The sequence below is a fragment of the Epinephelus moara genome, chromosome 1 (genome assembly GCF_006386435.1).
Source record: "Epinephelus moara isolate mb chromosome 1, YSFRI_EMoa_1.0, whole genome shotgun sequence".
Lineage (NCBI taxonomy): Eukaryota > Metazoa > Chordata > Actinopteri > Perciformes > Serranidae > Epinephelus > Epinephelus moara.
The window spans coordinates 32,735,713-32,748,559 of NC_065506.1; the positions used below are offsets into that span (position 1 = coordinate 32,735,713).

The 12,847-nt window shown below is 40.7% G+C and overlaps 1 protein-coding gene, 1 long non-coding RNA gene and 2 other non-coding genes across 4 annotated transcripts in view; 3 read left to right on the forward strand and 1 right to left on the reverse strand.

The window, feature by feature from the left end:
• The window catches only part of LOC126389806 (protein TANC1-like), a 42,251-nt gene extending 33,731 nt beyond the window's left edge, over positions 1–8,520 (reverse strand). Inside the window, exons 1-5 of the mRNA XM_050043712.1 lie at positions 8,434–8,520; positions 8,089–8,193; positions 6,461–6,664; positions 3,948–4,040; positions 2,279–2,409 (exon numbers count right to left, since the gene is read on the reverse strand). Of these exons, the coding sequence (XP_049899669.1) occupies positions 2,279–2,409; positions 3,948–4,040; positions 6,461–6,664; positions 8,089–8,164 (504 nt within the window). The 5' untranslated portion in view covers positions 8,165–8,193; positions 8,434–8,520. The remainder of the gene's footprint in view (positions 1–2,278; positions 2,410–3,947; positions 4,041–6,460; positions 6,665–8,088; positions 8,194–8,433) is intronic.
• A 1,264-nt stretch (positions 8,521–9,784) lies between these two features.
• Positions 9,785–12,411, forward strand: LOC126391625 (uncharacterized). The gene is made up of 4 exons (XR_007570107.1): positions 9,785–9,942; positions 10,980–11,186; positions 11,517–11,616; positions 12,113–12,411. It is a non-coding gene; the product is annotated as an uncharacterized LOC126391625 (long non-coding RNA).
• On the forward strand, positions 11,268–11,403 carry LOC126396614 (small nucleolar RNA SNORA31). Its single transcript, XR_007570581.1, has one exon. It is a non-coding gene; the product is annotated as a small nucleolar RNA SNORA31 (small nucleolar RNA).
• On the forward strand, positions 11,661–11,793 carry LOC126396608 (small nucleolar RNA SNORA31). The gene has a single exon (XR_007570580.1). It is a non-coding gene; the product is annotated as a small nucleolar RNA SNORA31 (small nucleolar RNA).
• Positions 12,412–12,847: the final 436 nt, after the last annotated feature.

The following is a 12,847-nucleotide window of genomic DNA, read 5'->3' on the forward strand; positions in this document are numbered from 1 at the left end:
TTTCCCAGTTTTTCATAATGACGGCTGGCTGCGTTCAAAACTAAATCACTCTCTGTAGACATTCACAATTCACTATAAAAGTCACTGTACACACAATCTGCTGTTCCACGCGGGGCTGATTCCACAAAGACCAAATGAAATGTGAACATTTCTCACAGGTGACAGGATGTATTTTAACTATAGAAAATCCAATGAACAGAGAATCAGCCTGCCTGAATGAGGGTACTAGTTAACATTAAACATGTAATATAACAATATACGCAAGTTTCAGGAAATGGGAAATCTAACATTAGTTGAAGGTACCATTTTAGTGTGTGTTATAAGGACGTGCTTCAGTGCCTTTTGGGATTAGCACTGTGTGTGTGTGTGTGTGTGTGTGTGTGTGTGTGTGTGTGTGTTTTGGATGGCACCTTGGAACTGCTGCATATAAAGCTCTACAGCAAAGAAAAATACAAAGTGATTTTGAACACTTCGACTCATTAAAATGAAAAAGAAATCTACAAAAATATTGAAAGAGCTGGCTGGGAAAAAAAACAGTTATCAGGGCTTCATCTCTGGAGTATCAAATCTATTGAAAAGCCTTCTGACTCTGCTTTTCAAGAGCAAAGAGAATAAAAACATACATATAAAAACAAGCACACCTACACAATTTATTCAAACCTACCCTGCAAGAAATCATATTTTATTAAAGGTCTAGTGTGTAGGATTTAGTGGCATCTAGCTGTGAGGATTGCAGGTTGCAACCAGCTGAAACTTCTCCCATGTGCCAAGAGTGAACATCCAATTAGAATTCTCTCAGAGTTGATTGTTCAGATTTTTAGCGGGAGCCAAATTATCCGTAGAGAGGTTTCCTCCTCTCCAAAACAAACAAAGTGATAACTAGTACAAAACACTGAATTGGCAGTTTCACTTTACAAATCAGTGTCTCTTTGACACTGTTAGGTTAGTCACAGTCGGGCATCTAGCCCAGCTCCTGCTAATGTGTGCTCACCTTTTTTCTCTGATAACTTAAGAGCCAGACGTTAAGAGTTTTTTTTTTTTCACCAGGAGCTGAATTATCCGCAGAGGTCTTTTTCTTTCCAAAACAAACAGAACCGGTGATTTAAACCAGCAAAAACACTTAACAAAGCAGTTTAGTGTTAAAAAATGTGTTTTTCTGATGCTGCTCGTCGCGCAGTGACTGCTATGGTGACCAATGTGAAAATGTGAAAACGCGAAGGACCTTTCTATCTAGGGCTACTGTGGAAACATGGCGGTGCAACATGGCGAAGCCCGTGGACGAGGACCTCCACCCTATATCTAGATATAAACAGCTCTTTTTTAAGTTAATGAAAAAAAAACCAACGTTGACTTGTGTGTTTTCAATTTTCCATTATGTTGATCTTACAAAAAGAAAACACCTCCTTTTCACATATTTGTTAAAGATATTTTACTTGACTTTAATCCCTTGTCTCTTAAAGGATTTTTTTATGGTCTTGAAGAATATTTCAAATCACACTTGACATCTGCATGTATTATTGTATGTGACCTCTACAAATAAAGAACAGTGGGAAATGAGGCATGTGAAATGTTAAGATGAGATCAAAAATAATTTTGTTTATAAATTGACATGTTTTCTAAGAAAAAGAAAAAGCTTTTTTTTCTATACTCCCTATCCTTGTGCACTTTGATCAGGTGCATTTCAGGTCTCCTCATTACTGATGCAACGTTTCTGCAACACAGAGACTGTAGGGAGACAAGGCAGCAGAGTTGAAACAGCTCACTGTTATTCCCTTTATACCAGAGCCTCATCTATCTTAGCCAGGACAACCCACATTCCTCATATGAGCCTCGCTATCTCTGTGAAACTGACTGAATCTGGAGCTCAGGTGGTGGAATGAGGCTGAGAAAATGGGCCAAGGCTGAGCAATGCAAAGGCACTGAGATGGAGAGGCATAAGCACATACAATAACTCTCACACAGAGGGGTTAAAGTGATAGGGCACTGAGCGTGGAAACGGAGCCCAGCGCAAGCATAGCAACACCATAAATAATGCTCCAAAATACATATATCGATCCATTTTTCCAAGGGGCATTTAACTGGTCAGCTCACACACAGCATTTAACACAATGTTTCCTCGCACTCAAATCAATTGGACATAACATATGAATGTTTAAAGAAACCAAGATCCTGATGGTAATGTGTGGGCTGAAAATAAGAAGGTCATCTCATAAACCATCCATCGCCTTTCTATATGACATGACAGCAAGGAGGCCAGTGAATCAATATGCTGCCCTACCTTCTTTTCCCTCCTGTCCTCCATAGGAGAGCTAGCAGTGCCAGGCGTTGCTTCTCCCAATAAGAAGCATAGTCTGGTCATCAGTTCCTGGGTAGAAAGGGAGGAGCCTGGCTGGGGCTCCACGTGGAGGTCTGGAAAACACACACATTCAGGACACACGGATTAACAAGCAAATGGAACCATGGCGGGCCAGATGAGACCGTCTTCTAACTGACGCCCTCGTTTCAGCCCAGCTCGCTTGTGAGGTTCCCACCCAGCAGCATCGCTAGTGAACTGCAAGAAATGTATGCATCCACAGGTCAGCGCAGCCCCAGCTGCCCTGATTATGAATGCACAGTCAGTGGCTTTCCTGTCCCCCTGGTTGAGGCAGCAGCAAGAGGTTGTGTGAGGTTGTGAGTTTGCCCGTGCACACGCCTGCCAGGTGCTCTCGGTTAAGAGACGGGTTGTGAATTTCAATGAGCTTGGTGTCGACTCTGGAGCAGAAAGAAGGAGTGCCTTGGCTCTGCCTTCTCTGTTTCTCCAGGAGAGATTGGCTGACACAGGCCATGTGCTGCATTCATTTATCACTGTTTAAGGATCCCCTGATGCTTTGACCTCCAACCCCAGCTCCTCTTAGGTCCACGCACACCTCTGCAGAGTAAAGCTTTAACAGTTCTCACATCTCTCTGCTTCCACCAGCTGAGCAATACATTCCTGTGTTCTCACGCCTCACCTATGTACCACGATCAGCTGAGTAACATGCATATTGAGTAGGCATATAAACAGGATGACAGGACATCACGGATTACAGGAACAGCTCACTCCTCCTCACAAACATCTTTGCGTTTAGACATCAGAATCATTTTGCACTCTCTGAACTGATTCTCATTCTGTCTTGCTGGCTCACTCTCTCCTTTGAAAAGATACTGCATCACAACAGTCTTACATTCAACCCAAGTGTGTTCAAACAAGAGCCTAGCCTTGAGAGGATCAAGGTCAATTCTGAGATGCAAGCTCAGTAATTTGTGTTCCATAAAGCGCCCCAGTTCTAGCCTTTGTCAATACTCATTTCACTTCACAGCTTGAAAAGCTGCTGAAGACTTGGGTAGGAAGGGTGGATGTGTATTTCAGAGAGGGGGAGGAGAGAAAACTTTGCATTTAGTCAGCAGAGCACTGAGATCCAATCTGGAGTAACATGAGGACACACTGAATGTCCAGTACTATTCATCAAACCACCCAGCAGTTGCCATTGGAAACGGGAAGCTGAGAGGTGCCTGGCAACCGGGATGGAAGATGCCTCATAAAATCTGTTAAGCCTAAAGGTAGCCCTCTGGTCACAAACACAAAGAAAGCTGGCTGCGATGAGGTATTTACACCGTTATTGCTTTAATCTAAGCATAACTGTACAAGCAGCATGCAGAGAAGCCAGGGCACACACTCAGGAGAAACTGTGATAAAACAAATCCACTCTCAATGACACACTGAGGATTACACACTGTTCCTACATTCATCTGAGAGGGAAAAAGAACTTAATGCGAAGCCTTTCAGATGTAATTAAAACACAGCAACACACTCACTTTCTGCCTCCCCTCTCACCTCTACCCCATTCATCCTCATTCAGTTCCCCTGATCAATACCTGGAAAAACCGACATGATGCTGAACACACTCCCACACGCTCCCTTTTCTCACCTCTGTGGTCTGTCTTGCCACGGCACGAGGCAAAGACAAGAGGTTCTCTCGCGCTGGAAGAGCCATCCACATACTCCAGCTTCCTTGCCCGTCCTTCGGCCACAGCAAAGAGGGAGACGGGAGAGGGAGGGAGAGCAGGCAGGGTGGGAGGGAGGGAGGGATTGAGGGTGGAGATAAGGAGGGATATGAAAGAAAGTGAGAGAGAGAGAGAGAGAGAGAGCGAGGCAGAGGGAGAGATTAAGCCTCCCCAGATGAGATCTGTGGTGCAGAATTTGAATTGTGTCCCAGGAGTATAAAGCAGTATGTACAGAGTGCGAGGCATGCATGCAAACAGTACAATATTCACTGTACCGTGGGCGTTTATCTATAATATATTAACACTGCTAATGTGTGTGTGTGTGTGTGTTTGTGTGTTTTTGTGTGTGTGTGTGTGTGTGTGTGAGAGAGATGGCAGGGACAGCGGTGCACTCATATTGATGTGTGTGGGTGTGTCTCAATTTATGCAACAACATCTGAGGGTTCTTGGAAATGCAGATTCTTTAGGACTGGAGATCATTCAGAAAGATGAGATGTTTGCAAACACCGAAATGTACTGAATTTTTACACTCAAGGTTATTCAGTGTTTGAATCACGCATGTGGACGGACTCGGAAACACTGTGTAACACACAGTTTAATATTTGATTTTTCATGACCACCACAGACACGAAGACCATGACAGTGTGTATTTTTACTTGCTGTAATTTTCCTTGTCATGTTCGCTCAGTGTACTGGGGGGAAAAAACCAAGCCAGTCCTGCATGCATTGAAATGAAACGGCACCTTTTTTTCTGAATGGCTGAACTTGCTGCAGGACACTGCCACCTTGTGCTTCTTTGAAGGTGAGACACCCCAGGTAAACATGATGTTTGTTTTCTTTTCACCCAACAATAACATTATTATTAATCGTATTTCCTTCACCAGGGTGTCTGTAGGTATAAACAACTTCAATTTAAGACTTTTTAAATACCACTTTAAACTCATTTCAAAACAAAACTTGCAATGGAAATACACAACAAAAGTGAAAATACACTCTTTCTGAGTCAACAAACGGATGTCAGCTTAAAATGAGCAGTAAGGAAAAATGAAATTGGTGATCCTGTCTGTGCTTGATGCTTTGCACAGAAAAAAATAACAAGCAAGCTGGCCTGCAAGGCCTTAGTTTAATGATGCAGGCTCACTGTGTAATCTTATTGCGTAGAGGAGATGAAGATAGGGGCATTGCGCTCATACAGGAGTTGTGTTTGACTAGAAATGTGTCTCTCCTCTTAAATTTTGTTTTCCAAAGCACCAACACCAGAAATGCTCACGTTGGCGAGACTAAAAAACTTTTAAGGTCCATCCAAACCATCCGATTTAATACTTTCTAAGGCCTTTTATTAGCAAATATGTTCTTAAGACATTTAAGGACCCATGACCTCCCTGTTCCTCATGCACACACTATATTTGTTTAATAGTTACAAAAGTTGGTTAAACAGTGCATTACATCATTTGATTTTTACTGTTTTGACAAATTAATAATGAAATACTAAGGCCCCCATAGATGTATCAAACGACAAGACACTACACATATCACAGAATATGCTATATTCGGCATTTTTTTGTGTCGAAGACGCTACCAAAACGAAATAAGAAATTCCTCCACTCAAGATTGTGTTTTGCTTACTGTTATTTCACGTGGATATTTGTGCAGTACCCCCACTGTGCAGACAATTGTTTTTTTTATTTTGTCATTCTGACTTCGACATGAAAATAAATAAAAGAGGAAAATTCATGTGACAATGGTTTCCTGGAGGATTCAAACAAGGAATGCATGGCATACTGTACATTTCAGACCTCAAGCCACCTCACAGGTAGGTAAAAGTCATCATTGCACACTTGCATGGCTACATCTAGTAGGCTACACGTGATGGATGTGTTGCTTTCAGTTTAAGATTTTATTTATTTTGTCTAAAGTGCTGTCTTTGATTGTGACTTTATGGAACATTTCAGTAAGTATAAATCCTGGGGTGCCTCTGTAGCTCTTACCACAGTGGCCTAGGTTTGAGTGTGGCCTAGTAGGGCCCTTTGCTGCATGTCCTCCCCTCCGTCTCCCCTTTCATATTTCTCTGTCACTTCAAATAAAAGCATGAAAATGCCAAAACAAATCTTACACAAAAAAAAGAATAAATCAAAGCTAATAAAATATCCCAAAATCGACCTACCTAATTGGAGTTCCTTGCCTTAAGTGATCTTGTTCAATCATTTACTCTGACAATCTGTCATATGTTTTTGGGCCCTGGGGGCACAGTCTGTATGCTCTTGCATTTGCTGTCACATGTATGGAACAGCTGAACGCACAGAAGCTCTCTGCTAATCAAGGCAAAGCCATGAAAGCATTCCCTGATGCACCGCCTCTTGTCATTCTTAGTTGTTTATAATGAGACTGTGCTTTTTTTTATTATTATTCTAATTACTACTATTACAGTTTAACCCACCTGTGAACTTGACACACGACTGGGACGGAGCTATGTCAGCCTGACGAGGGAGAAGAGGGGAGGACGGTAGAGAAATGGACGCGCCCTTGGTCAGTCTCCTCTGTTTTACCGGGCTTTCAGTGCAGCCTCTGTCATGGTCCTGGTAGTGTGTGGCACGCCCGCCACTACCCCTCTGCAAGGTGCTGTGAGTGTACACCTCACCACCTACATGGAAAAGATTAGAGTGTGTTGAGGAAAAAAAAAAGAGATGGGCCGATGTTACGGTTGAAGAAACATCAGTCAGAAAGCTTAAGTTAAAAAGGCAGAAGTGTGTCTGTGCAGCAGATTTAACATCAGAGAGAGCAGTTTAAATTATGTCTCACATAAGGCTGCGACAGAGCGAACATATCTTGTCTTGGAGGCATATTGCTGAATGAGGTAATGGAAAGTTGGCGATGCCAGAACATCTATTTAAAGGAATGGGATCAGACTAAGTAAAGAGGCTACACTTATTATATTTCAATTCAGTATTTAAATCATTTTCATGTCCACTCTTATTGCATCCACTGAGCCTCATCCTGTGTCGTCAAATAAACATTATGCATGAGAACTCGCAAAGCCAGGAGATTACAGCGGCCTTATTGCCACTTATACCAGATTGCAGCCGTTTTCCCTGTGGTATAACTCAGCCATTCGTTTTTCTCTTACCTTAAATTAGTCTGTTTTTGCTGTTATTACCATGAGCAAAACAAGAACTTAAGAGGCCCACTACCTAGTATCAAAAATTCACGATATGCTGTTGCATAATTCCTAAAAGTGTAGAAGGATCGTTGCTTTGAAACCTTTTCATGATGGGCTTTTGAGGAGAAGTGATATCTCTCCGCAAATGATCAGAGACATCCCAATGTACTGTAAACATACTATATCATTTTTAATGAGACTGACACAGTTCTCTATCTTCCTCTCTGTTCTTGGTACCCAGAGCAGCACATTATCAAATATTAATGGGCAACATGGTTGCTCTAATACCAAGCTCTACTTATGTTCATCTATCTCCACTGCGCAGTCTGAAATCTCCTCTGAACTGCGGCGAGTTGCAAGTTCTCCCTGTGAAAAACATACACACCTTAGCTTCATTTCAGCAGCAAAATGTTCCAGTTGTTCAGCACCCTTTTTCAGCTCAAATTTACCTGACAGTGCTGCAAAGTGTTCAGTTGTTTGCAACACATTTATTACAAGTATGCAACTGTGTCCCATTCAGTTTAAACTTAAAGTTGAAATCCAGTGTGTTTTAGTAGGTCAGGATGTTTTCCTAACCCACTCTAACTTCTCCTGACACACTTTTAATGCAAGCAGCGGGACACTGTGTGAAGGACAGAACACACTCATGAATTAGGCTAATTGAAATGGCTCTACTTAAATCACCCAAGAGAAGAGAACTTGCATATTGCCATCAAATAATACAAGACCTAAAGTGTGTACAACACAGGGTAAATCTCCTCCTATACAGAGTTGTGATTGAAAAAGCATATTCCACATGATAAGAAATGTGATTAAATATCAATAAAATACAAGCCCAAAGCAGCTTATTATTGAGCTGGCATGCCACAGTTTTGTCACACAGGTAGTCTCAGTGATTTTGCTCTTACCTGCATGTCTCTGGTTCTTTTTCTCTCCTCGCTTTCCTCCTCCCTCTCTCTTGTTTCCAAACACTGCTCTGAACATAGCTGGGCTGTTGCTTCACTGTCTGCCGCCTGTGGAAGATTAAGCAAGATGTTAATTTGAATTAGGAGCACATTATTTCAGGCAACATTACCCCCACAGTTAGTTCTTAATTCAACCGCAGAAGGAGAAGAAGAATTAATTGGTAGTTTTCGAGGCTATGAAAACTACTTAGTCTTTATCGATGAGTAATTTCTTTGCATTAATCACTGGTGCACATGAGGGTGGTCACACATAACAAATGATGTCATAAAAATCACGCCTCGAGTTACCTGCTTCTAAGTCTCCTTTGATGCCTGCATGTCTTCGCATAAATCCACAGGAAGCCGATGGAAGAGCATTTAAACTGGCGGAGTCCAATTAAGAAGTGCAGCACCTCCTCAGTCAACTCACAGTGTGTTGGAGGGAGAGTCAGGGGCACGCGCGTCGGGCACGTGCGTGTCTGCCTTATGCTCCACATTTGATGATGTGCCCTTAATGAGTCAAGTGAACACGTTTGTTCTTCTAACCTACAGGATGGGGTATGTTTCATTTCATCCTCATAATTTATATCACTCTGCTAACACCACAGATAACAATAATTACATAATAATAGTAACATATACTGACATAGTTTAATAATGATAAGACATAGCCTATAATAAAACGGCGACTCCTGTACTTCCCATAATACTGGTTGAAATTGATTGTGACATATTTAATAATACTGCTTTAAAATTACATTTACAAAAAGGGCTGTAACGTTAGATAGCCTATTATTTGGCTCTGTCTGTGCACATAAAGCTAGGCTACTAATGGATATTAATTTTCCATCTCCAAAAGCTTTTTCCTTTAAAAGGCTGTTTGGTTGTCTTTTTTAACAAAAAAAAAACAAAAAAAAACAGCATTGTTAAAATAAATAAACTACACACCATATCGTAATTATTTACATTCTACAAATTAACATCGGTTTACTTTGGTAATGCGTTATGAGGAAACGTTTTCCCCCAATAATTCTTTATTGGGCTTAGCAAATACAAACAAAAAAGGGGCATTTTCAAGTCCTGTAGTTCAAGCAACATCTGTTAGGTTGAGCCAATAGAAAATAACTAAACATTACAAATATATAAATATTAAAAAAACAAAACAGGGTATCCCAAATTAATTTAAACATGCCTATAAGTGAAAACAGTTTAAGAGCGTTCATGTCTTTAACAAGTTTCAGTGACTTGGCCTACTATAGAGTTTCAACTCATTCTTCCAATGGTTCAAATGGGTTTAGTCTTTAAGTATCTACATCAATGAATGAAGAACAATATTAAGTAAAGAGCAAAGTCCACATCCTTGTTTTCAACGCAAAAACCTGCAGTCAGGGGTGACGTAACAATCTCCCTGGACTGCAGCCACCATTGCATATCACTCCAGATGGACCGCACTGGATCACAATAAACTTTCAACTTCCATGTCACAAAATGTACATATATTTGCATCAAAATTAAATCTCAATCTTAAAAATTCGTTCGTTATGAGGAAACTAATTGGAGTAAATTACTGTAAAACCGATTCACTTCCTACTGTGAACAACAGGGGGCGACAATGTAAACTAAAGTTCCCTCCTTGTCCACAGGGGGCGACAATGAGTCATAACCGGTAGACCGGTAACCTATTTAATCTGGAGGCTCCTGGAAGATCGGTCTTTTCCTTTCACTTACTCGACTGCGCTCACTGAAGAAGTCAAGAGGAAGAAATGCCTCCTTCAGTAACATATAGAAGACAAAACAACCTCAACAGCTCGATCATCTGTAAGTATATTAGCTACTTCTCATGCTGTTTAGTGAAACCAAGGTAACGGCTAACGGAGCGTTAAGATATTCTAACGTTATAGTTTTATCAGTCTGTGGACACGTGTAAAGTAGCCGGTGCTCCATTTTGTTTTTCCGTCTGAATCCGTTTCAGAATAAACAGCATTGCGATGTTAGCCCACCAAATAGTTAGCGAAATATGTTATCTTACAGGACGCCAAGCTTGCTAGTGTCCCGTTATGTTAAACTTCAGGTTTGTGAGTGGTTTAAGGGTAATGGTGAAGACATACCAACAGGCCGAAGAACTTTAGCATAGCACCGGAAATGCCTTAACGTCTTCATTAATGCTAGCCTAACCGTAATGCTAACTGACCTATGTAGCTAACACGAACGTTAAATGTCTTAGTTGCACGGTTTCGGTGGATTAATTTAACAACTGATGTTTAGTAGTGTAACTCTATTATTTTAAGACGAACTTTAAATGATTTGGCTAATTTTAGTTGGGTCGACATCGTGCTATGTTAGCCGCCTGCACAGTTGGTTGTTACCATAAGCTAGCAACCTTACCTTAGCCTGGTCATTAACCGTAAATAACGTTAACTCCGCCGTATTAACAATAACATAAGGTAATGTAGAGGATAAACAAACGTTGATTTGTCAGTTACGGTAATCCGTTGAACACAAACTTATATCAAGATCTTATTTGTCTCAAGTTTTCATAAGCTTATTAATCAACCCAATACTGTTAGAGCAGATATAACGTTATTAATTTGATGTATTGAGATTTAAAAGACACAGGAGGATCAATTTATTTATGAATTGTATATAATTTAGATTGGGGACAACAATATATTCCCCTGGATTTTTTGGGGGCAAATTTTCTATTAGCCTAATTAATGTGTTAAAAAAATCAAATATGGTTCTATAAACTTAATGTTTAAAGTGCACAGTGTCGACAGATTGAATTTAATCAAAATAAGATGATTTATTCTGGCACAAATGACAAATAACCCCCTTTCTGCACATTTTTTTCCTAGCAGATCTTATGCCATTTGGTGGACACCTGTATGAGCCAGATGGAGGATGATGGCTGTGTTTGAGCTTCGCCAGACTGTCCCAGTGATGACTGTGCTGTGGCAACACCACAACCTGCCATGGCAGTATAATTACTTGAGAAAATGGGTCTGAGAGAGGAGCTCCAACAAGAGGACTGCGACCATCTGCAGCAACTCATTTGTGAAAATGTATGTAAAGATGTGTTTACTTTGTGGAGACACATGCTTAGATCTGTCTTACTGATCAAGCCTTTAAGCTCCAGTCACAAGCTGCATCTTTGACAGCCTGGGCTCTCTGATGTGAGATATCCTGGGTTTTAATATTTCAGATGCAATATTAAATGTCCCTGCGCTTTCTGCTCGCCTCTTTCCCATGGCGTCTCGGATTGAATTGGGGAGGACAAGTCAAAAACAATGTTTAATGTTCACTTGTAGCTGCCATTTATCCTAACTAACTGTGCACATACTACAGACTTTTCTATAGGGAGCCTAAATGTTATCCTTTTTCTCCATTTCCAGTCTCAAGGTCTCAGCTTCAGGGGGTGAAACCAGAGAGAAGATGTTGCAGCAGCACCTGGAACGGATACTGTTAAACTGATCCAAGCTGATACATTTGCAGGTGAGCACTTTGTAATGTTGTCTTGTGTTGGGGTAGACTTCAATTTGCATCCACTGATAGACCTGAAGCAGGTTTCATTGGCTTCTGGGTTTGCATAGAGATGCTAAATTGAGCCTTCCTCGCGCTTTCTGACTGCTACATTCAATAGCAGCACAGATTGAATTGAGGAATACATTTGAGCTCGTTGGCCGTGGTCCAAGGTCAGATTTACAACTGGATGCCTAGTGACCCTGGATATTTTTCATCATTTTGTCTCATCCACTAAATCTATAAGTGGATTCTTGCACACTTCGGTTGCACTCACAACAGTGGGCATTTACAGAATCAGCATATCAAACTAAGGTTCTAGTCCCTGGAAATGTAAAATTTAAACTAATTGGATTAATATTTAGCAGGCATCTTATAAAAGCAATTTGCCAGGCACTGCTACTTGTCATGGGATGACTTTGTGACAAAATTTGTTGCATCTTTCTTAATGTTTTTAATTTTCTTGCAGGTAATAAGTGAGACACTGCAAACACCTGATGGGTACTGGACAAGTGGAATTGTTTTTCCAGATCAGATATATATATTTACATTGTCTGACCCAATATGAATCAGCCAAAAAGGAGTTGTGGAACCTTGCCTGGAAAGGGGAAACTGTTGGGCCCCCACCTGGGGACCTAGGCTTGCTGACCCCTGGCATCAGACAGCAGCATTTGTATTTAATATAATAAATCAATGCAGTGTGAATCGGCATGCTATGTGTGAAAATAACATTTGGTCTGTAAAGAAATAAAAAACATTTGAACTCAACCTCTAAATCATTTGTTAATTTAAGTTAAAACGTGTTGGATGATGTTAAACCCCAGGATTTATGCAGGTGTGGAGGCAAACTATTTTTAGTTTACACTTAAAGCCATCATAATTTAGCCATAGGCTTAAATACTGTACAGAAGTACTAGTTACCAGTTAAAATTTGGTTAAGCAATATGACTATTTTAATTACTCCATCAAATAATGTAATTTGGTCCTAAAGCGGTGGAATACTGAAACTATTGTCATGGGTAGATTTGAAGTGACATACTTGGGATTAGATGTAAAAATGTGTGGCAATTGGGCCAGATATTGGCTGGTACAAATATTTCTGTAGACGGTACTTGGCTAAAAAAGTAAGACATTTAGTGCCACAAGACAAAGTAACAGGTTAATAGGGCTATATTGGCTCAAACTGAGGATTAAGCCAAATGAA